The sequence below is a fragment of the Cyclopterus lumpus genome, chromosome 13 (genome assembly GCF_009769545.1).
Source record: "Cyclopterus lumpus isolate fCycLum1 chromosome 13, fCycLum1.pri, whole genome shotgun sequence".
Classification (NCBI taxonomy): Eukaryota; Metazoa; Chordata; class Actinopteri; order Perciformes; family Cyclopteridae; genus Cyclopterus; species Cyclopterus lumpus.
This window is the reverse complement of record NC_046978.1, coordinates 12,503,399-12,525,700: the sequence shown is the minus strand read 5'-3', so window position 1 is coordinate 12,525,700 and position 22,302 is coordinate 12,503,399. Positions and strand designations below refer to the sequence as shown.

The window sequence follows — 22,302 nt, the reverse complement described above, 5'->3', positions numbered from 1 at the left end:
GGACACATGTAGTCATTTTCTCAAGAAGTTCACTGCAGCATCAATTAGTTTAGCTGCAAGGTCGTCAGCTGTGTGTCTGCCCCGTGGAGGCTACTCTGTCTTCTGTCTTCTGTTTCTACGGCGTGTAGCAAGCCCAGCGCTATGTTAGCGAGGTGTTTGTGATGATGAGTAAAGGATAGGACAGGATGGGATAATACTTTATTCATCCTCAGGGGAAAATTGAGTGTGTTTCAGTCCTAACATTATAGCTGTGAACGTAACATTTTTCTCTGTGAATAAATGCTGCAACTTCTCAGGACCCAAGTCTTGCTTCCCACCTGCTTCAATTCAATTCAATTCAGTTTATTTTGTATAGCCCAATATCACAAATTACAAATTTGCCTCAGAGGGCTTTACAATCTGTACACATACTACATCCCTGTCACAGGACCTCACATCGGATCAGGAAAAACTCCCCAAAAATAACCTTTGACGGGGAAAAAAGAGAAGAAACCTTCAGGAGAGCAACAGAGGACCTGCTGATTAAAGCAAAGGGGGTTATCCCTGAAACTATACCAACTACTCCGGGATAAGGTGGGCTGACCTTTAAGGTGAGCCAGATATTCTCCTTTCAACTTTTTTTCCAGTTAATTATTAACGTCAAACACGAAAACTGATAAACACCAAAGATTGACAAATAACACTCTATTTAAGTGGAAAAACTATGTATCTTTTATTTTGGGGTGAAATGTTTCTTTAGGACGATATAACAATATGTACAATGTGAGTTCAAGAAAAAGTAGTTCAGCACTGAGCAGCTGAACAGGAATCTTATTACATAAGGTGATCATAAATAATAGGGGTTATTCTTTACCAAAGTGAAATGAGGAAGTTAAGGGAGGATGGATCACCGAAATGTGAGCCAAAGGATCTCTTAGGTCAGGTTGTTCTGTCAAAATCACTTTATGCATGTGCATTTGACCAAGTATCCTCAAGTGTACCTGCTGATAAAGTTTTGCGTCAGATGAAAAGAGCAGATCCCTCCCTTACATTCCATCTCAGAGCCTCCCAGCTGAGCAGATAAGAAACACTCACTCTCTTCACTTTCCAGTTATGCAGTAGAATTAAATCAGGTTCAACTTTGAGGTGACAGCAGCAGCGCATTTGGAATAATGTAGCTGGGAGTGTGTAACATTCTCCACTCACTCATTCATTTTCCAATTTAAAAAGGAGAAGTCTGATTAAACACACTAATATTTCATACAAACATAATACTTTTCCAACTTTCTTAAAGTATTGGAACGGAGGAGCGGAATAAAAAGAATTAGCATGACACATGTCGAAAAAGAAAAATATTCTGCTGCCCCCAAGTGGTCATGCTAAAGACCTAAAAGAGGATTCTTCAATAACAGCAGTCATGAAAGAGAACATTGGCTGTTATAGATTGGTGCAGTGTTATATGCTGCACAGTGAATCTTGTGCAATAATAACTGATGTGACTAAACCGCACCACACTTTAATAGTGCACGTGTGTATACTTGTCAAATTTGAATTTGGATATTCAAATCAACTATTGGCTGTGTTTATCTGTTCCGGTAAATCAGACAGCAACCTTCACTTACATTGCTATATCGTTTTCTCTTAAGATAACTAAATAATACACCAGATACACCAAACGTTCTTCTGCCCCTCCCCAGATGTGCTGAATGATGAATGAACAACACTTGGTTCAGGTGAGGCTGATAGTTGCTGATTAGCATAGGTAACGCCCACCTTTAGACCAGGTGCCATCTGGTGGGGAGATGAGAGCACTGCATGAGGGGAGAGCACCCACTGTATTAAATCAAGACGACAAACTGGATTATTCTGTAATCTGGATTATTATAAGTAAAATGTAGAACTGCTTCATGTCTTGAACATTGACAGAAGTAAAGTCCCCCTGATCCAGATTTTACTCTGCAGTTAAATAGTAAATCTGTGAGATTTGATCAGTCCTTCCTGTCATACATACAGGTCGATATATCGATATATATATACATATATATATATATATATATATATATATATATATATATATATATATATATATATATATATATATATATACATACACATATGCATATATATATATATATATATGTATATATATATATATATATATATATATATATATATATATACATATATATATATATATACACACACATATATACACACACGTGTGTATATATATATATATATATGTACATATATATACATATATATACACACACATATATGTATATATATATATATATATATATATATATATATATATATATATATATATATATATATATATATATACAAAAAAAACAGGATCACAGGACTAAATGACTACAGGCCCGTCACTCTGACCTCTGTGGTCATGAAGTTCTTTGAACGTCTGGTCCTGGCACACCTCAAAACCCTCACCGATCCAATACTGGACCCACTGCAGTTCGCCTACAGAGCCAACAGGTCTGTTGACGACGCCATCAACATGGCCCTCCACTACATCCTCCAGCATCTGGACTCCTCAGGAACCTACGCCAGGATCCTGTTTGTGGACTTCAGCTCTGCCTTCAATACAATTATCCTGTCTCTGCTGCTTGAAATGCTCTCCCTGCTGCACGTGCCCGACTCCACCTGTAAGTGGATCTCAGACTTCCTGTCTGACAGGAAGCAGCACGTGAGGCTGGGAAAGCACATCTCATCCACTCGGACCATCAGCACCGGATCCCCCCAAGGCTGCGTTCTTTCCCCTCTACTCTTCTCCCTGTATACCAACAGCTGCACCTCAGTCACCAGTCTGTCAAGCTCCTGAAGTTCACGGATGACACCACCCTCATTGGTCTCATCTCTGGTGGGGATGAGTCCGCCTACAGCTGGGAGACTGACCATCTGGTGACCTGGTGCAGCCAGAACAACCTGGTGCTCAACGTCCTAAAGACAATGGAGATGGTTGTGGACTTCAGGAAGAACGCAGCCCCACCCGCCTCCCTCACCCTGTGTGACTCCCCCGTCAACTTAGTGGAGTCCTTCCGCTTCCTGGGCTCCACCATATCCCAGGACCTCAAGTGGGAGCTGAACATCCGCTCCATCACCAAAAAAGGCGCAGCAGAGGATATACCACCTGAGGCAGCTCAAGAAATTCAACCTGCCAAAGACAATGATGGTACACTTTTACACGGCCATCATTGAGTCCATCCTCTGCTCCTCCATCACCGTCTAGTACGCTGCAGCCACTGCCAAGGACAAGGCCAGGCTGCAGCGCACCATTCGCTCTGCAGAGAGGGTGATTGGCTGCAATCTGCCCTCCCTTCAGGACCTGTTCGCCTCAAGGTCCCTGAAGTGGGCAAGAAAGATTGCAGCCGACCCCTCTCACCCTGGACACGAGCTGTTTGAGTCCCTTCCATCTGGCAGGAGGCTGCAGTCCACCAAGTCCAAGACCGCACGCCACTCAAACAGCTTCTTACCATCAGCAGTCAGGCTCATCAACGAAGCCCGGATCCCCCACTGACTGACTGTCTCTTCCATCCCCGGGTCTATTTACCACCCCTGGACTATTTATTTACTACCCCTGGACTATTTATTTACTACCCTCTTTCATCCCTTGGACTATTTTCCACCGGTCACTCCTCTGCACATAACAGCACACTTAAATAATACACATGTCACTTTTACTAAAACTGTAACATTACATACACTTTACAATTGCACTTCATCATACACTGTACATACACTTTACAATTGCACTTATCTTACACTGTACATTTTATTCTATGTCTCGTCTGCACTTTGTTGATGGTTTATTTGTTGTCTATAGTTGTTGTTTGTTATGTTTAACGTCCTATGTTGCACCACCCACCACGCTAAGTTCCTTGTAGGTGTAAACCTACTTGGCTAATAAAAAAAGTTTCTGATTCTGATACAAATATATATATATATATATATATATATATACATATACACATATGTTTATATATGGCCCTCTCCCCAATCTGATCAATGATGACATGTATAGCCGCATGTCGTCATTCAACCGCTGGTTGTCCAGGTGGTGCCCAGCAAACAATGTGGGCTACATAGATAACTGGCAGACTTTCTGGGGAAAGCCTGATCTGATGAGTCGAGACGGCATTCATCCCACTTGGGATGGAGCGCGTCTCATTTCTGCAAACATGGCCAAGTTGATTAACAGACTTAATCCATTATCCAGAGTTCAGATCAGGAAGCAGAAGCAGAGTTGTAGTTTTCCACCCTTCTCTGCACTTCCATCCGAGCAGTTACCCACCCTTAACCTTAACTCTATAGAGACTGTGTCTGTCCCACTGCCACTTAAATTAATTAAATCAAAAGTAACCAGAAGAGGAGTCATACAAAATAACCTCATACAGGTTAACATCACTAGTGCAACAGTGCAACAAAACAGGATAATTAAATGTGGACTCCTAAATATTAGATCTCTGTCATCTAAAGCTGTATTAGTAAATGATTTAATATCAGACAATCACATTGATTTATTGTGTCTTACTGAAACCTGGCTGAGTCATGAAAAATATGTCAGCCTAAATTAATCAACTCCTCCAAGTCATATTAATACTCACATTCCTCGAGGCACCGGCCCGAGGAGGTGGAGTAGCAGCCATCTTTGACTCAAGCCTATTAATGAATCCTAAACCTAAACTAAACTACTACTCATTTGAAAGCCTTGTTCTTAGTCTTTCACATCCAACCTGTAAAACATTACAGCCAATTCTATTTGTTATACTTAACCGGCCTCCAGGTCCATATTCAGAATTTATATCTGAATTTCCAGAGTTTTTATCAAGTTTTGTCCTTAAAACTGATAAGGTTATTATTGTAGGAGATTTTAATATTCATGTGGATATTGATAATGATTGCCTTAGTACTGCATTTATCTCATTGTTGGACTCGATTGGCTTCTGTCAGAGAGTACAGAAACCCACTCACTGCTTTGGCCACACCCTCGACCTTGTTCTTGCATATGGCATTGACATTGAGCATTTGGAGGTCTTCCCACAGAACCCTCTTCTGTCAGACCATTACCTCATAACTTTTGAGTTTATACTCCCGGAGTATACACCGTTAGTCAAAAGTTTCTACACCAGATGTCTAACTGACAGTGCTGTAGCTAAATTTAAAGAAGTGATTCCTTCTGCATTTGATTCAATACCACGTCTCAATGTGACAGAGGACTCCTGTGCTAACTTTAGTCCGTCCCAGATTGATCATCTTGTCGATAGTGCTACAGGGTCACTGAGAATGACACTAGACTTGATAGCCCCACTGAAGAAAAAGACAGTGAGGTAAAGGAGGTTTGCTCCCTGGTATAACCCTCAGACCCGCGACCTAAAGCAAACATCATGAAAGCTCGAAAGCATATGGCGTTCCACCAATCTGGAAGAATCACGCTTAGTTTGGCGAGATAGTCTTAAAACATATAAAAAGGCTCTCCGTAACTCATCAGTAATAGAGAAAAATAAGAACAACCCCAGGGTTCTCTTTAGCACTGTAGCCAGTCTGACAGAGAGTCACAGCTCTGTGGAGCCGTGTATTCCTATAGACCTCAGTAGTAATGACTTCATGAACTTCTTCAATGAAAAGATTTTAACTATTAGAGGCAAGATTGATGATCTCTTGCCCTCAACTACTGCCGATCTGTCATCAAGAGGAGTGGCCTTGGAAACGGCCGTATGCCCTGGTGTATATTTGGATGGCTTTTCTCCCATTAACCTAGACCAATTGTCCTCAACGGTTTCTACTTCTAAACCGTCTACCTGTCTCTTAGACCCCATCCCAACGAGGCTGCTTAAAGACGTGTTGCCTTTAATTGGCACCTCTCTGTTGGATATTGTTAATGTGTCTTTGCTAACAGGGCATGTACCACATTCATTTAGAGTAGCTCTAATTAAACCTCTCCTGAAAAAGCCCACTCTTAATCCAGAGGTGTTGGCTAACTACAGACCCATCTCTAACCTTCCCTTCCTCTCTAAGATCCTTGAGAAAGTAGTCGCAAATCAGTTGTGTGACTTTATACATCAGAATAGTTTATTTGAGGAGTTTCAGTCAGGATTTAGAAAACACCACAGCACAGAGACAACACTGGTGAAGATTACAAATGACCTCCTAATTGCATCAGATAAAGGACTCATCTCCGTACTGGTATTATTAGACCTTAGTGCTGCGTTCGACACCATTGATCATGACATCCTATTACAGAGACTGGATCAGTCGATTGGCATTTCAGGTACCGCACTAAGTTGGTTTAAATCCTATTTATCAGATCGATCTCAATTTGTATTTGTAAACGATGAAGCCTCAATGACCACCAACGTTAATCACGGAGTTCCACAAGGTTCTGTGCTTGGACCAATTTTATTTACCTTATATATGCTTCCTTTGGGCAACATTATCAGGAAACACTCCATAAACTTTCATTGCTATGCAGATGATACTCAATTATATCTATCGATCAAACCAGAGAAGACCAACCAGCTCGCTAAAATTCAAGAATGTCTTAAAGACATAAAAACATGGATGACCTGCAACTTCCTGATGTTAAACTCAGACAAAACTGAAGTTATTTTACTGGGCCCTGAACACCTCAGAGATCAATTATCTGGTGATGTGGTTTCTGTAGATGGCATTGCCCTGGCATCCAACACCACTGTAAAGAATCTCGGCGTTATCTTTGACCGAGACTTGTCCTTTAACTCCCACGTTAAGCAAATCTCAAGGATTGCATTTTTTCAACTACGTAACATTTCAAAAATCAGGCACATCTTGTCCCAAAAAGATGCAGAAAAGCTGGTTCACGCGTTTGTTACTTCCAGACTAGATTACTGCAACTCCTTATTATCAGGCTGCTCTAATAAGTCTCTTAAATCCCTCCAGTTGATCCAGAATGCTGCAGAAAAGAGATCACATGACTCCTGTATTAGCTGCTCTGCACTGGCTCCCTGTAAAATCAAGAATCACATTTAAAATTCTTCTCCTCACCTACAAAGCCTTGATTGGTGATGCACCCTCATATCTTAAGAAGCTTGTAGTACCATATTGCCCCACTAGAGAGCTGCGTTCACTAAATGCGGGGCTACTTGTGGTTCCTAGAGTCCTAAAAAGTAAGATGGGAGCATGAGCCTTCAGTTATCAAGCTCCCCTTTTATGGAACCAGCTTCCACTTTCAGTCCAGGAGGCAGACACAGTCACCTCATTCAAGAATAGACTTAAGACTTTCCTCTTTAATAGTGCTTATAGTTAGGGCTGAATCAGGTTTGCCCTGGTCCAGCCCCTTGATATGCTGCTATAGGCTTATAGGCTGCTGGGGGATGTTTTAGGATACACTGAGCACCTATCTCCTCTTCTCTCTCTCCTTATGGATGAATTTACATCTCTCAATTGCACCTTATTAACTCTGCTTCCTCCCCGGAGTCTTTGTGACTTCACGTCTCATAGGGTCCATTGGACCTGGAGGTGTCTGATGCCTGGTGAGCCGGCCTCCCACGTTGGCCCTGCTGATGCGCCCCGCCCCCCCCCTCCTCTCTACCTCCTTCTGTTTCATGGATTGGAGTTCCATTCATACATTGTCATATTCATGTAATGTGTTTATGTAACTTTGTAAATGCTGTTCATTCTGTAAACATGACATCTATTGCTTCTGTCCATCCGGGGAGAGGGATCCTCCTCTGTTGCTCTCCTGAAGGTTTCTTCCCTTTTTTCCCTGTGAAAGGTTATTTTTGGGGAGTTTTTCCTCATCCGATGTGAGGTCCTGGGACAGGGATGTTGTATGTGTACAGATTGTAAAACCCTCTGAGGGAAATTTGTAATATTGGGCTATACAAAATAAACTGAATTGAATATATATATATATATATATATATACACACACACATACATTTATATACACATATATATATATATATATATATACACTCATACATATATGTATATACACACACACATATATATATACACACATATATATATATATACACATGTGTGTGTGTGTGTATGTATGTATATATATATATTATATTATATACATACATACATACACACATTCTGAATGACAACGGTGCTTAAACCTGCGTGAGTTGGACGTGTAATCTTTGGGTCTTTTTAAAAGCTAAAATGTACATTAACTTTAATAAGACACAATGGTAGTTTGTTGTTTTATTCATTTGATATGTGCATCATCACAAACAAAAATACACTCCAAGTCAAGCAAAAAGTAGTTGGAGGAAGAGGGGGAGGGTAGAGTGTGGAGCGCTTAAAAAAAGAAAAGAAACCCTACATTCGACACCGTCACATATTACGCATCCACGTTTGTGCAAAGCTACCAGCAGATCCGACAACACGCCGCCGCGCTACATTCAATTTGTTATTTTCAGCGACATCGGCTCCGTCGCCGATTGACACGGCAGGCGAAAAAGCCTCACAGCTTCCCAGCGACGGCGATCAGCGGCGTATACAAGTACGCGGCATCATCCTGCTCGTAGATGATGGCCACGGTCCGCCCGGCATCCGACACCGCTGCGCTGGTCTGTATGTAAGCCTGAGAAGGAGGGGGACGACCAAGAGTGAATTGGTAGAACGCACCGACAGCCGACAAGAAACTTCAGAGCGGCGAATGAGATGAGCTCTATTTTGAAGATTAATCTAGACTCGACGCGCGGGAACACCTCACCCTCTCCAGCAGCTGCAGGCGCTCCTCGTTCAGCAGGTTGCTTTGCCTCAGCTGGCTCACAGTGTTCTCCAGGCCCAGGAGCTTCTCCATGTGGCGGCGGTGGCGCTGCTGCAGCACCTTCACCTTCTTCTGCAGCTCGGCCACGATCGCCTCACGCTGCTCCTTGCTCAGACTGCTCTTGTGGTAGCTGCGTGTGCAAAAGAAGAGAGAGAGGGTTGTAAAAAAGCACTGAATCAGGTGTGCGACTTCCCTCCGCACCAGAAAAAAAACACAGACGTGACCATGAACTTGAGAGTCGGTGCTCACCAGTGCTCATCCAGCTGGCGATCCAGTGGCTCTGCACCGGCGCCCTCCTCCTCCGACGCGCCGCTGTCCTCCTCCTCCTCCTCCTCCTCTTCCTGCTCCTCTTCCTGCTCCTCTTCCTGCTCCTCTTCCTGCTCCTCTTCCTCCTCCTCCTCCTCCTCCTCCTCCTCCTCTGACGCGCCGCTGTCCTCGTACTCCTCTCCCTCGTCCAGCTTCTCCGCGGAGAGGACCAGGGACGTCGGGGAGGGCGCCGAGCGCTTGGACACTATGGGCAGAGTGGACGTGATGGGCTTGGAGCTCAGAGCGGACGACAGCACTGTATCCGGGCACATGCTGAGCTGGGCGGCGGCCTCTCCCGGGAAAACATTCGGTATGGTCTTGAAGTAGGCGATGACTTGGGTTTCACCGTCCTCGTGGGCGTCCGAGGGCTCCTCCGGGGTGCCAGTCCCGTCTTCACTCACCAGCACGTGGCCCTGCGTTAAGATCGCAGCGGGCATTCTGTTCAGGAGCTCATCCAGACCCTCACTGGCGGGGCATTCGGACATCACGATCACCTCCTCGCCGTTACTTAGATCGTTGACCATCTGGAGTAAAGTGAAAGGGAATCGGTCAGACCCCCCGACGCCGCTTGCTACCAGCCGGCTCGTTTCTGCCTGCTGTGACGGGTCCACGATGATCTCGTACAGGCGCACGGTGTGCGGTGTTTCGCTTTCCGTCTCCGCGGCGTCGACCGACACCGTTACGCTTTGATCGCCGGTAGCGCGAAGTCGCTTCGGCGTCCTCTCGCTGGAATCCGACGCTTTCCTTTTCTAGAAAGCAGAAGGAGTGTGTGCTGAGCAAAAAGCAACATGACAGTTCAGCTTTAGTGTTGCAATCATAAAACTCAGGAATCTGATCAATATTGGCCAAAAGTAAGACTTTGAATACCCCAGATAATAAATTCAGTCAATACATGTGCAGATCACCTTGTTTAGGTGCCAATTAATGATTCAATGATACTATATTGCATAACACAACAATCTTCTCACAATTAGGGCTGGACAATTATTGAATGTTGTAATTTATTGTTTTACATAAAAAATTGTGATACACAATTTACGGCGGCTAAATTGATAACAAGCACACGCTTGAAAGAATTCTGTTTCTGGGAAATGAAATACAATTATTGTTTTAATCAGATTGTGTATTTGTGGAAATACTAATTAATTTCTCTGTAATTTCACTTGAAACTTAACTTCATTTTGCACGTGCATGTGATATTTATTGTTATCGAGATCTCAAATGACCCATATCGGGATGGAAGGTTTTTGCAAGATCGCCTGACGGGATGAATTAAAATGGCAGGAAACTTCCAAGGAGCACCTCCGTGTCATCATCGATACGCTTTATGTTCACCACCTTTGCGGTCTGCTCTGGTAAAGCAGCTGCACAAATAAATGAATGGGGAAAAAAGGTTAAAGCTGCAAACACAACAGAGAATTTTGTGTTTTCTGAGCCAAGTCTCCGGCCCATAAATAAATCTAACCGCTTCCAATGGTAGAAGAAAAAACAATAAAATGTTACAAATGTTAAAGAACGAATACCAGCTTCCAGAAAAGAAAAGCAGATTCAGCGCAATAACAACGTGTCAAAATAAATGGTCAAAAAAGTTTCTTGGCGTTTTACCTCGGCGTCCTGGAAGACTGTGGGCACGGCGTCGCTCTCAAGGTAGCGGATCCCCCAGCGCACCTTGAAGCATGAAGGCACAAAATGCTCGTGGCAAATATACTGATGCCGAGAGGGGACCCAGTCGCCGCGCCGCATGTTCCTCAGCCACTGCTGCAGCCGGACCGGATCCTGGAGGGGGAACCTGGAGCACAACGAAGACTACGGATGTGAGGCACTGGACAACACCATTAATTATTGTGAAATGTAAGAAAAACATACAGGGAAAAAATGCATCATTAAAAAGTCTCACTTTATATAGTCCCACTCCCCCTAGCTGGATATTGGACGCTGTGGACTCGTCACTTTTTGGTGTATGATGCAATCCCACGCTGGTGGTATACGAGGCTGTACTTAGTGGTGGTGCTGTATCTAATCACATGTACATGTCAAAGCTACAATGGCAGCAGTGACTGCAAAGCTTGCTGCTTTGTTGTTGACGACCGGTTTCTATTCTCCTGCAGGAGAATAGACCATGCATGGTCACTGTTCTCGGTTTTTAATTATTTAGGATTATATTCCCAGTGGAATTGTGATTACTTCCAATCGCGGAATGGAAGTAAAGGCATTTTTGTGAGTACTTTGAGTACAATTTTGACATGTATTGTACTCGGTACCATTTTATATAACTTCATACTTAAGATAAAAACGTAAGATAAATACTGGCTCCACATTGAGGAACAAGATTAACTGACTTTTCACTTGTTATACTTTTAGCACATTTTCCGATATTACTTCTGTATTTATATTAAAGTAATAATTTGAATCCTGGACTTTTACTTGTAATCAAGTATTTTGAGACTTGGGTATTTCTACTTTGACTAAAGTTGAGGATCTGAGTACTTCTTCTGCCACTGCATAGAGTCCGTGAATCATGAGCTCAGAATAACGTGAGACACCAACAACATTGGTTATTCATCACTGGTTCATTTGAAAGTTTTGGGCTTCTCCGTTTCCGTAATATGTCTTTCATCAAAACAGCCAAAATACACATGTTGGTGTTCATTTGACGAGTTTGTTTATTTGCGTCCGTAGTTTTTTAAAAAGAAGATACATTCTAATTACGAAATATAACCAAACATTTATGCATTTTCAGAAATAATAAGTAAAACATATCTTAAGGGGAATTTGCCCGTCGGTGTCCACCAGAGTCTAAACAGGTGAATCAGGACTCAAAAGGTCAAACAAAAGGCGCCATTAACTAAAAAAGAAAAGAAAATTGGTGATACTTCAGAACTACGGTGATTAATTTCAGTCATCAAATATGTAGTAAGAACTGACGTGGTGAAAAGCTGACTTCAGATAGGAACACGTCCCTGGAAGTCGGAGACGACGCCTCCATTTAGTTTAAGCTGCTTACTTGTAGAAGCTCTTCCTGTCGCCGCCGTTTCCAGAATCATTCTTGCAGTTTGGGACAGAACAATATTTCGGCATCTCAGCTAGGTGGTGTTATTGTTATTGAAAGCTGACCGTCTTCGTGTTGAACTGGGATCACAACAAGGTGAAACGCGTGCTGTGTGTTGTCAACTCGTGGCGCACAGTTGACGACGAGCGATCAGCTGTTGGGAGTCGTGACGTCGAAGTAAATGCGACATTCGCTCTAAAAATATATAGAGTTAGTCCAACTAAATGATACCGTTCCTTAGAACGGGTAGCGTCTCTTCATACTACGGGGGGAGAAGCGTGAGCTGCCGCGACTGAGTTGCTCTTAACCGGTGTATCTAGTGCGGCCTGTTAGCATTACAGCTAGGCTAACGTTAGCATTTAGCATCGAGTAGCCAATCAGAGGGAGAATAGGGGCGGGTCTTTTCCGCAGTATTTCTGGGTAGACGGTACCACACATGCGCAGAACCGATCGAGCGGTTGGAACGGATCAGCACAGGCCTACGGCTTTCAATTGTTACGAAAGCTCCAGTAAAATGCAGTGTTGGTACTCTGCCTCTTTTACTAGTGTAGAAAAACGAAGTAAAAGTCCTGCATTCAAAATGTGGCTCAAGTAAAACGTACGAAAGTATTAGCTTTAAGATACGTGGTACTAAATTATGCAGGTTGGCCCATTGCAGAGTAATCCATTTACATTAATGTGTAAGTTTCTTTAAAGCGGGGGCTTATTCTTACTACTTGGTTTGTAAATCTCTCTAATGGATCAATAATGTGGTGTTTATCCATAATGATACATCTACAATTATGTATAATGGTATGTTAACTTGAATCTGGCATGTAACTTCAGTTAGGAAAGTGATTTTTTTTTAAAAACCTCTTCATAGGTATGAATCCAACCGCTTTTCTTGGAAAGAGCCACCATGCGCGTTCAAGTGCTAGGATTGGCCAAAAGTCCATGCTCGGAGGTAGCAGTAATCTGATTTGTTCAGGTCCTAACCAATGGCCTACGCTGATCCCGTCTACAAGGACCAATCGTCTCTGCCTCAACCAGCTACGTGCAGATGGGTCTTTCCAAGAAGGTGCTGTTGGATATATAAATATGTGACCACAAAAGACAGTGTTGCAAAAGTAGACAACATCAACAGACGTAAATAAAAGACACCAGGTTGTTTCTAAAAATCACTGGACTGGAATTTTTTTTATTCAATATTTTTTCTCCAAACATTACACGAAATCGTTCAATGATACAGTATATATATATACACACACATCAGTGTATTTCTTTATCTAAAAAGTTGAGGGCCATAGGACAATGCAGCTGTGCGCTTCGAGACAGGATTGCAGTTTGGACGTTTGGGTGCTGAAGGAATTCACACGTGGGTCACCAGTAATTGAACGTCAGGGAGACTAGAGTGCCATCGAAGTTTGTCTTTCGCCAAAGCTAATTCGGAGAGGAGGCGGTGCGGGAGCTGCCGGGTGAGTGGCACGATGACTGGCAAGGATGAAAAACAAGGAGCAGCGGTATCTTCCTCAACAGGAAGCAGTGCACATTAAATCTTACCAGCTACATGACTGAACCAACCAAATACACCACTAATGGAAAACGGCACCTTTAAGAGTGTTCCCCGACATAATCTATTTGTTTGTTGTTTTTTTTCCAGGGACTGGGATCATACATTTTTTTGTATTCCTGTAAAAGCAAACAATATTTTTTTTAAAAAGAGACAAACTGTAGGATAGTTTGAGAAACACTGATAGACATGATGCTCTTCACACCGTTTACAATGCTCCAAGCTGGGTACACAGACCGACAGTACAATACTAGGTTTCAGAGTCACAAGACGCTCCTTGCAAAAACTGAACAATCATTTTCATTACGGATCTTTGGTACATATCAGCTATTTGATCCCACCTGCGGAGTATTCTAAAAACCAAGCAGCTCCAAGGAGACTCATCTGAATAGGTCTGTTTCTTTACCCTTTGTTGGAACAAAGGAGTGGGCAAATGGGAATGGAGACTTTTTTTTTCTAGTTTTAACTGATAACATGAAAGAACAAACCCAGTTCTGGACTTGACCGGGTGGAAAGGATCTCTTCCCATCTGAACTACACCATGTGTTTCCTGTACACGACTAGTGGAATTTTTTGTCCGTAGGCTAAGCATGAGCATGTCCGAGCACTGTAGGGTGTGAGGGGGCTGGGATGGTTCAGGTCAGATGGGAGGGTCTTCAGTGTCAGACGGACTGGCGTGACCTCTACATCATCCCCATCTGCATTAGCGTGTTGGCGTACGCCATGGGCTTGACATTTGGATGAGGCTGTAAAAGGAGTGTGAGAGGAAGACAAACGTTACACCCTGATTCAGCTCCCTTTTTTTTTTTTAAAGCTCCAGTAGATGTCACAGTAACAATATGCAGCAAAAGAAAAATAATTATGACCGACCTTTTCATGAAAAAAGGACCCATCATTTCAATAGCATTCCCAAAATAAATACAAGGAATATAACAAATTAAGAGTAGAGTTGCACAGTATGTAAATACAAGAAAGGTATCACGAAGGCCCTGCCATCAGAAATGATGCGATAAGAATGATAGTGAAGGCCATTTCCCGTGACTAGTGGTGGAAAGGATGAAGAGGTTGATGTGTTGGGAAAGTTTATAATACAATATGTTTTTTTAACTTTTATTAAATCGAACACAACTTTAAAAAGAAAATGCAATCATTTATTTTTGTATCATTTGAACTGTGTGCTTCTATGCAATTACCCACTTTATGATAATAACAGATAACTTTAACAATCTGTATTGTGCGATATGGCTCATGCACGATCTGCAATTGGTATTAGCGAACGTGATCAGTGCTTCTCCAAAAGTTATATCTGCTGAGTTTTTTTACTGTCGATTTGATCTGTGACTCAAAAACGCGATGACAAAATTAAAGCAGGTTATGAACCGCTCGCCATCTGCACAGTCTCGCTCTGAGCCGATGTCTGTATCTGCAGAAATCCTACTTAAGTTTGATGTGTTTAAATTTGGCGGTATCATTTCAGTATCTGCATTCAGATAATGACACAGGAAGTCGCACCAAAGTCATAACTTCAGTATTGTGACAACACTAAGTCAGAGAACAGGATACTGACCACAGCAGTGAACTGGTGAAATTCTGGCTTAAGGTCTGATCCCCTGAGGTGGATATAAGCTCCTTTGTTTCCCATCTGATCACTGGAGGAAGAAGGAATACAACACGCAGCGTTTAGAAGTGAACAGCGTTAGCAACGGCTGACTCCACACTCTTAAAGTTATCCGGCGTCATTACGTACCAGTAGTTGGGTGCTGAGAACACGGTGATGCACTTCCCTGAGTGAGTGACCTCGTAGCCCTCAGCTTTCACCTCATGACTACGCACAACGAAATCCAGCTTATTCTGCTCCAGGAAGCGCTCAGTCACATCCGGCCCGAACTGACAACTCACTCCGCGCTTACTGACTGACCGGCCATTCTGCATGATGATGATGGGGGAGAGAGAGAAAGAAATAAATGAATAAAGAAATTCATTCTTAATCCAGTTAGAAGTGGATGTTGCTCTAACACAAATCCCTGGATACATAATGAGCTATGGGGTGGGTGGGAACTGACCTGAGGCTGTGGATCCGACCAGAGGAGGTCACACATGGGACCTGTGGAAAAGCGGAGGAAGGTGTTCAATCTAGGTCTTTCTTGAAAAGGCTTTCTTGTGGACAGATTACACACAGTTGGAGCCTACCTGAGTCCGGAGGCTGTCTGTTCCTTTCAATCTTCCTGAGGTCTTCCAATGTGACACCATCTTCACTGAACAGTCCACCGTGCATAACCTGAAAAGGAGCCCACGTGAACAGGTCAGCGCAGCCAAACGGCCGGTGTGATGCGCACAGTACACGGCAAATATAGATACTAAAGTATCCATTGTCTAGCACAAATACACCTTTCACTAGCGGACGTGGATGCGTAGTAGTTCTGTTTATACTGCCCACCTGGGAGAAACGTTCCACAGATGGCCGGCAGATCGCTACGCTAACATTTAAGTCGGTTTGGCGGCTGGTAACATTGAGGGAGTGTGGGGTTGAGGGAGAAGGAGCAACTTGTGACTGATGTGGAGTAAGCAGTAATGTTATAGCTGTGAACGGGTCAGTGCAGTTTATTTGTCTTTGAATAAATGCTCACTTAAAGGTGTGCTGTCCTTCAAGGTGGACCAGCTATTCTCACTTTAATGTGGAGCTGCTTTGTCACCTAGTGGGGAAATCCGTTACGCCGGTTGGGTCATGTGGCTTAATGTCAAACTAGTTTGAATGATTTTAAACTACTCAGTCTCTACTGCCACTTGAAGCAGAGTGGCCACACGCACAATTTTCGATCAAGTCTGCATGGCTCGCTTGGTGGATAAAAACAACACAGGCTCCACCGGGATTTGTGTAGAAAACAGAAATTGGTGAATAACAACTACATTGTTGCAGAGCCTTGCAGCTGCTTTAAACTCATGGCACCACTGCTTACCAGGACTTTGCTGTTGATACACTGTGCAAGAGGCAGCCACTGGAAGACCTCGCTGAACAGCTGGAACATTTGGGCTGTGTATTTGGCTTTGATCTCCCCTTCAAATCCATACATCTGGTTCATGTTGTCCGTCTCATGGTTACCTGCATGTCAAAATACCACGTTTACACAATGTTCCTACCTCAATACAAAGTCTGTAATGTAACAGTCGAAACCAAATGAATTGTGAAAACGAAACGGGCAAATAAATGGATTTCAGTGTTGTGCTTTGAACTTTATGACAGCGGACGTGTATAAAGTGGAACATACAATACGACATGTTGTACAGCACACATCTGCAAACAGCACACATGCACCCACTGACTCATGCACAGGCAGAGTGTAGGTGCTCTCACCCCTGAGCAAGTAGAAGTGGTCAGGGTAGAGCAGCTTGAAGCCAAAGAGGGTAACAATGACCTCGAGAGAGAAGGAGCCTCGATCGACGAAGTCGCCATTAAACAGCTGAATTCTGGGGTTAAGCATTGTGACGTTTTTGAGTTTTGAGGCTTGACTCTGTGGTTGTTTTAAAGGCATTTACACACCAGGAACGTAAAAAAATAAGCGAAACCAATAGCAGAATGCAAATATTTTATGCATAGGGCTTTTATTGTGAAAGGAAAGAACGGAAGGAGTGAATCTGGTCTGCACTGCCTTTGTCAAGGTTGAAAGAAGTAACTACGCCTTTCTTTGCGGGGTGAAAGCTCAGAAAAATCCACCCTAAAAAGTTGCTTTTCGCCATGTGATAATCAGATTATATGTTTAAGTATTTGTGGCAAATACATTAGCAAAATAAATTTATTTAAGTGCAAATAAATCTCATGAAAAAAGAAAAAAAGAAACCCGCCCCGGTGTGTAAAGGCATTCAGACACAGAATGGTACAAACGAGGAGGATGACTGCATGGACACAAATGTAAAAGCTGTTGAAAAGAAAAGGATACATAGGGGTTGGTCTCTGATGGTAAGCCATTCAACTGGAAGATGTTGAGGAGATCGTAGTACTGTCCATGCGTGTCACCACAAATTGTTATTTTTTCTGTCTGTTGCAAATAGAAACAGAACACTTTAAATAGAATACCCAAAAGATACATTGTATAAAATAACCATAAATAATAACAATTAATTTACTCCTGCAGTCCTATGATGAGCAGATCAAGAAGATAAATCTACTGTTGCACTGATTAGACATAAAGTAACAGCAGCTTTGAGCCATTTTAAAAGTCCTCACCTCTTTTAATGTGATCTCAACAAGACTCGGTAGTTTCGATAGAAGGTCTTTAACTTGCACCAAAATCTGAAAGAGTAAAAATAAATAGTTATGACAGGTACATTAAGTTTCTTCAGTCAGTTCATAGAAACAGACATTGCATTAAATTTTATTTAGCTGACGGCTTTTATTCAAAGCGACTTACAATAAGTACATTCAACCATGAGTACAATCTCAGAAATGTGTACCTGATAAGCACACTTTCTGTGCAGTTTCTTCTGGTCTTTGAACCAATCCATCATCTCCTTCATGAACTTCAACGTGACCTTCCCGTCCTCAAGCTGAGGGCCTTCATAGTCATCCTCAATCGCTGCAATAAAACATCAACTTCTATTAGACGGAAAACCCAGTAATGTACGCTACAGTAATGATGCAACGGTTCACACCTGTGCATTTTGTCATCATTAGCTCCTGTCTTACTTACTGATTAGGTACACATTAGGATTACAGAGCGACAGATATATTTGTACACATTTGTTCAATAATACAGGAGACTTACTCATGCTTTCGATGTCCAGGGAGTCAACAACAGATTTCTTAATCTCATCGCTGGCAATGGCTCTCTCGAAAGCCTTCCGCTTCACAATCTTGTTACATTCCTGATACTTCATCTTCGCATCCTTATCATTTGGTCGAACTCTCACTACCTATCATCAGAACAGGGAAATAAAATAAATCCACCACGCTGGTCAGTCATCAACCAGCATCAAGGAAGCCGTCGGGAAATTGACTCTGCGTGGCTTTAAAAGACCAGGATGTAAACGGTTGTTAAAAGTATATCACGGTTTAAATTCTGCAGTTTATACTGGATAAACATTATTTAAACCATTCATACTCAATGTTCTGCCCGAAACATCTATAAATAAATATAAATACAGATGCAACCTCTCATAGCTTCATTAGGATTAACTCTCGTTTTCTGTTGTCATGGCGCTTGGTCCAGTTTGTGCAACAAATTGCTTTGACTATGGCTGAGCTTCACGGGGTCTTTGTTTCCAAAGTCCCAGTATATTTATATTGTTTACAGCACAAACAACAATAGACACCAGCTTTGGTGAGAGTGCCTTCAAACTGGATCTAATTGGCATCATGACGGGATTTGAGGATAATCCCTATTCCAGGGTGTTAAGACAACACGAGCAGCCTAACTCATGGTGACAGATCAACAGATGGAACTGGAAAGATCTTTCTTTTGAAAAAAAAAAAAATCCAATAAAAACATTACTGTGCACAACGCTTATGTCTCCTAAATTCTAGGGTCAGAGTAGAAAAGTGTGCAGCTACTTAGTCGAATAAGCTTTGTTTCTTACCGTCTCGTAATCCTTGAGTGCGGCCTTGAACTTGCCCAGTGCCATGTTGGAGGTGGCGCGGCGGTAGTATCCCTTGATGTAGTTCTTGTCTATCTCCAGGGCCTTGGTGGCATCAGCCAGGGCATAACCGTAGCATTCTGTGCGCAGGTACGCCAGGCTTCGGTTGCTGTAGTAGACGGCATTGGTAGGGTTGACCTCCAAGGCCTCCGAGTAGTACTTGATTGCATTTTCATAGTCTTTCTCTGAAAAGAAAATATCACATCGTTAACAGAAAACACTGGGCTTGTGGTTTAACAAAGTTCCATTAAAAATGTTAAAAACATGTTTATTTTTTAGTAGAACGTAAGCGAACGTAAGCTGGTTCAATACATTACTTTGGCATCCTATGTTTGAAAGCTTTTGTAGCTATAAAATACTTATTTACTAATCCAAAGTAAATACATTGAAAGCCAATGATGACAATCCTCCCCACACTCAATAACATACTGCCATTCAATACCTCAAGATAAATGTGACAATATTCTGATTATTGTGTATTTATGTAAATATTGGGTAATTTATTGAATTTCTTTGATAAATTCAACATTTATTATACGTTTGTTTTATAGTTATATAGTTTATGGACAAATCCCATGCTTTACCAGTGGACAACAAACTAAATCAGGTTTAGTAGATTATGTAATATTTAAGCATAAGTAAGCAAGCAAGCCTCACTGACACAACTGACTAGTTTGACAGAAATAAATATGTTTTAATTTGGAATAGGTGACAGCACATTTGAAAAACAGTTGCTCATGAGTGATACCAAGTAAAAAACAACCCGTCCTGTTTATTTTATCCTAAACTAAAATAAATAATTAGTATATACACAATAAAAGAGCGATTCCACTCAAGAAAAGGGAGTATATTAAGTGAATAATATTAGCAGCACGTTTACTAGCTGCAACATTGAAGTCTATCGGAAACGTGCCTATTCTTCATAAGGAGCACTTTGAGTATAACGTTGATTTGATGCAAATACCTTTGAAGTTTTTTTTTTAAAAGTGAAACATAATATTTATACGTTTTAAACTGTAGCATTGAAACTTTTACTAAATACTCCTTCCACCACAACGTCATGTCTTGGGACCTAAACGGAGGCGCACAGTGACTGTCGGTATTGTATCTCTTCAAAATTAACCGCCTGACAAGAAAAGTACCCATGTAAGTAGTTCCAGTATTGTTGGTAAACCGAAGCTCCGCCGCTACAGAACATATAGAACATTGTGGGACTAGTTTCTGAATCTCACTTTATTCCAACGTTATACGAGTGAACACAACATGCGGTTGAAAACCCACGTTGTACCGAATGCGAGCACGTTAGGTGAGCACGATGGAGGACAAGCGCGTGGCGGCATGTGTTAACGTATGGAGCCACTGGTGTTGTAGCTAGCGTTAGCTAAACCGGCTCATTTCAATCCAGTGCGTAGTAATCCAATGAATGGAGTTTACAGTTAGCGTACCATAAGAGCAGAACGTTAGCATGGCGTATCCGGTCCGGAGCGCGTTGCTACGGAGTTATGTCGCCACGACAACTAATGGTCACCTCTTCGTCTGTTAAGAACTGCTGTTAAAAAGGCGTCGGCCTGACAGGACTGTCATATTACCTTTAAAATACTTATTCGCCTTCTCCTTCAGCAGCTCTGCATCGTTACCTCCCTCCGCCATCTTTTCCTCACTGCCGTTTTTCGATACGTGCGCCATTTACTGCACTGTCGCAAATAATTTGTGGGTGTGTCTGCTCGCCGGACTCTTAAGAAATGTTAACCTAAATTAAACCCTTACTGCTGCATACATATTAAGTCTAAATATAGAAATAAACCAGAAGTGCAAAAAGCAGTAAAGTGCAGGGTAGATGCACGTAATAATAAAATATAGAATAAATAGAATGTAAAATAAACATTAACTGGTATGAATACAGCATGAGCCCTATGAATACATTAAGGTACAGTATGCATTGATAGTAGGCAGTATATATATATATATATATATATATATATATATATATATATATATATATATATATATATTGTTTTGCCTGAGAAACGTTATATATGTTCTTGTGAGGGTTTTCCATATTGATTGTGGCTATACGTTTTATGTTTTCCTTGGCCAAAATTTCCTTTGATGTTAGTATTATATTAACAATGGCGTTGCAAAACTAAAGCAAGGAAGCAATAGTTTCATTTAAGTTATTTTAGTTTATTAACCAGCAGGGGTCAGCATAGACCTTCACTGAAATGCCCATGGAATAAACAGCACAACTATCGGACTGCAGATGTAGAGCTAAGCAGAAACATGTTGAGATGGTGGTGAGTAATATGTACAACCGAATCATTAGATCAAGATTAGTTGATCTAATGATGATTCATGCGGGAGTCAATTTCATGCAGGAGTCAATTTCCCTCGGCTTGTCTGGAATTACTTTAATTTGGAGCTATGCGCTGTCCTCAACACATTGCCCCTCTCTGACTGGACCCCAATAATATTCCAATTAATTCAAATCTACAGCCCTAACACACGCGTTCAGCGCTCGTCACCAATCCTTTTGGTTGTGACCCAGATGAGTCGAGGATGGAGGATGCTGCAGTGGAAAGTTCCCTAGCTGCCATAACTGAACGCAAGGATGTCGCTCCTACGGACAACCCCAGATGCATGCGGAGGGCCAAATGAGGCACACGTGCGCATCTCCACAACTTTACTCACTCGCACATGGCATCTGACGCACACCCGGCCTCAAACAACTGGTTTGCAAAAAACACCACACAACTGTAAGCAGAAACCCCTCCCTTTTGCTGGGAATTCCCAAAGACTGGGTCGGGACCCAAAGGATTATATTCTATTTGTATTTTGTTATCCACTGTCTTTGATTTAACGTGTATATCCGCATACACCGTTGAGCCACACGGGGGAGCCTGAAAGTTGGTATTCTCATAGTTGCAGCTGATTGATAACATTGGAGCTAAAGGCTAGCGTGTATTTTGTTTGACGAGAGGAAATAAAAAGAGTAGCATCTCCACC

General features: G+C 42.2%; 2 protein-coding genes across 2 annotated transcripts; both read right to left on the bottom strand.

The window, feature by feature from the left end:
• Window positions 1-8,181: 8,181 nt before the first annotated feature.
• On the bottom strand, window positions 8,182-12,562 carry LOC117741355 (THAP domain-containing protein 5-like). Its single transcript, XM_034548349.1, has 5 exons — window positions 12,078-12,562; window positions 10,679-10,862; window positions 9,017-9,822; window positions 8,711-8,897; window positions 8,182-8,578 (listed from the first exon to the last, which is right to left on the bottom strand). Exons 1-5 carry the CDS (start codon window positions 12,149-12,151, stop codon window positions 8,459-8,461), a joined length of 1,371 nt encoding a protein of 456 aa, XP_034404240.1. The 5' UTR covers window positions 12,152-12,562; the 3' UTR covers window positions 8,182-8,458.
• Window positions 12,563-13,279: 717 nt separating this feature from the next.
• Window positions 13,280-20,994, bottom strand: ppp5c (protein phosphatase 5, catalytic subunit). The gene is made up of 13 exons (XM_034548348.1): window positions 20,889-20,994; window positions 19,243-19,484; window positions 18,432-18,579; window positions 18,121-18,242; window positions 17,894-17,959; window positions 17,607-17,705; window positions 17,024-17,129; window positions 16,629-16,771; window positions 15,862-15,949; window positions 15,735-15,775; window positions 15,419-15,597; window positions 15,239-15,320; window positions 13,280-14,417 (listed from the first exon to the last, which is right to left on the bottom strand). The coding sequence occupies exons 1-13, from the start codon at window positions 20,983-20,985 to the stop codon at window positions 14,355-14,357; spliced, it is 1,476 nt and encodes a 491-aa protein (XP_034404239.1). The 5' UTR covers window positions 20,986-20,994; the 3' UTR covers window positions 13,280-14,354.
• Window positions 20,995-22,302: the final 1,308 nt, after the last annotated feature.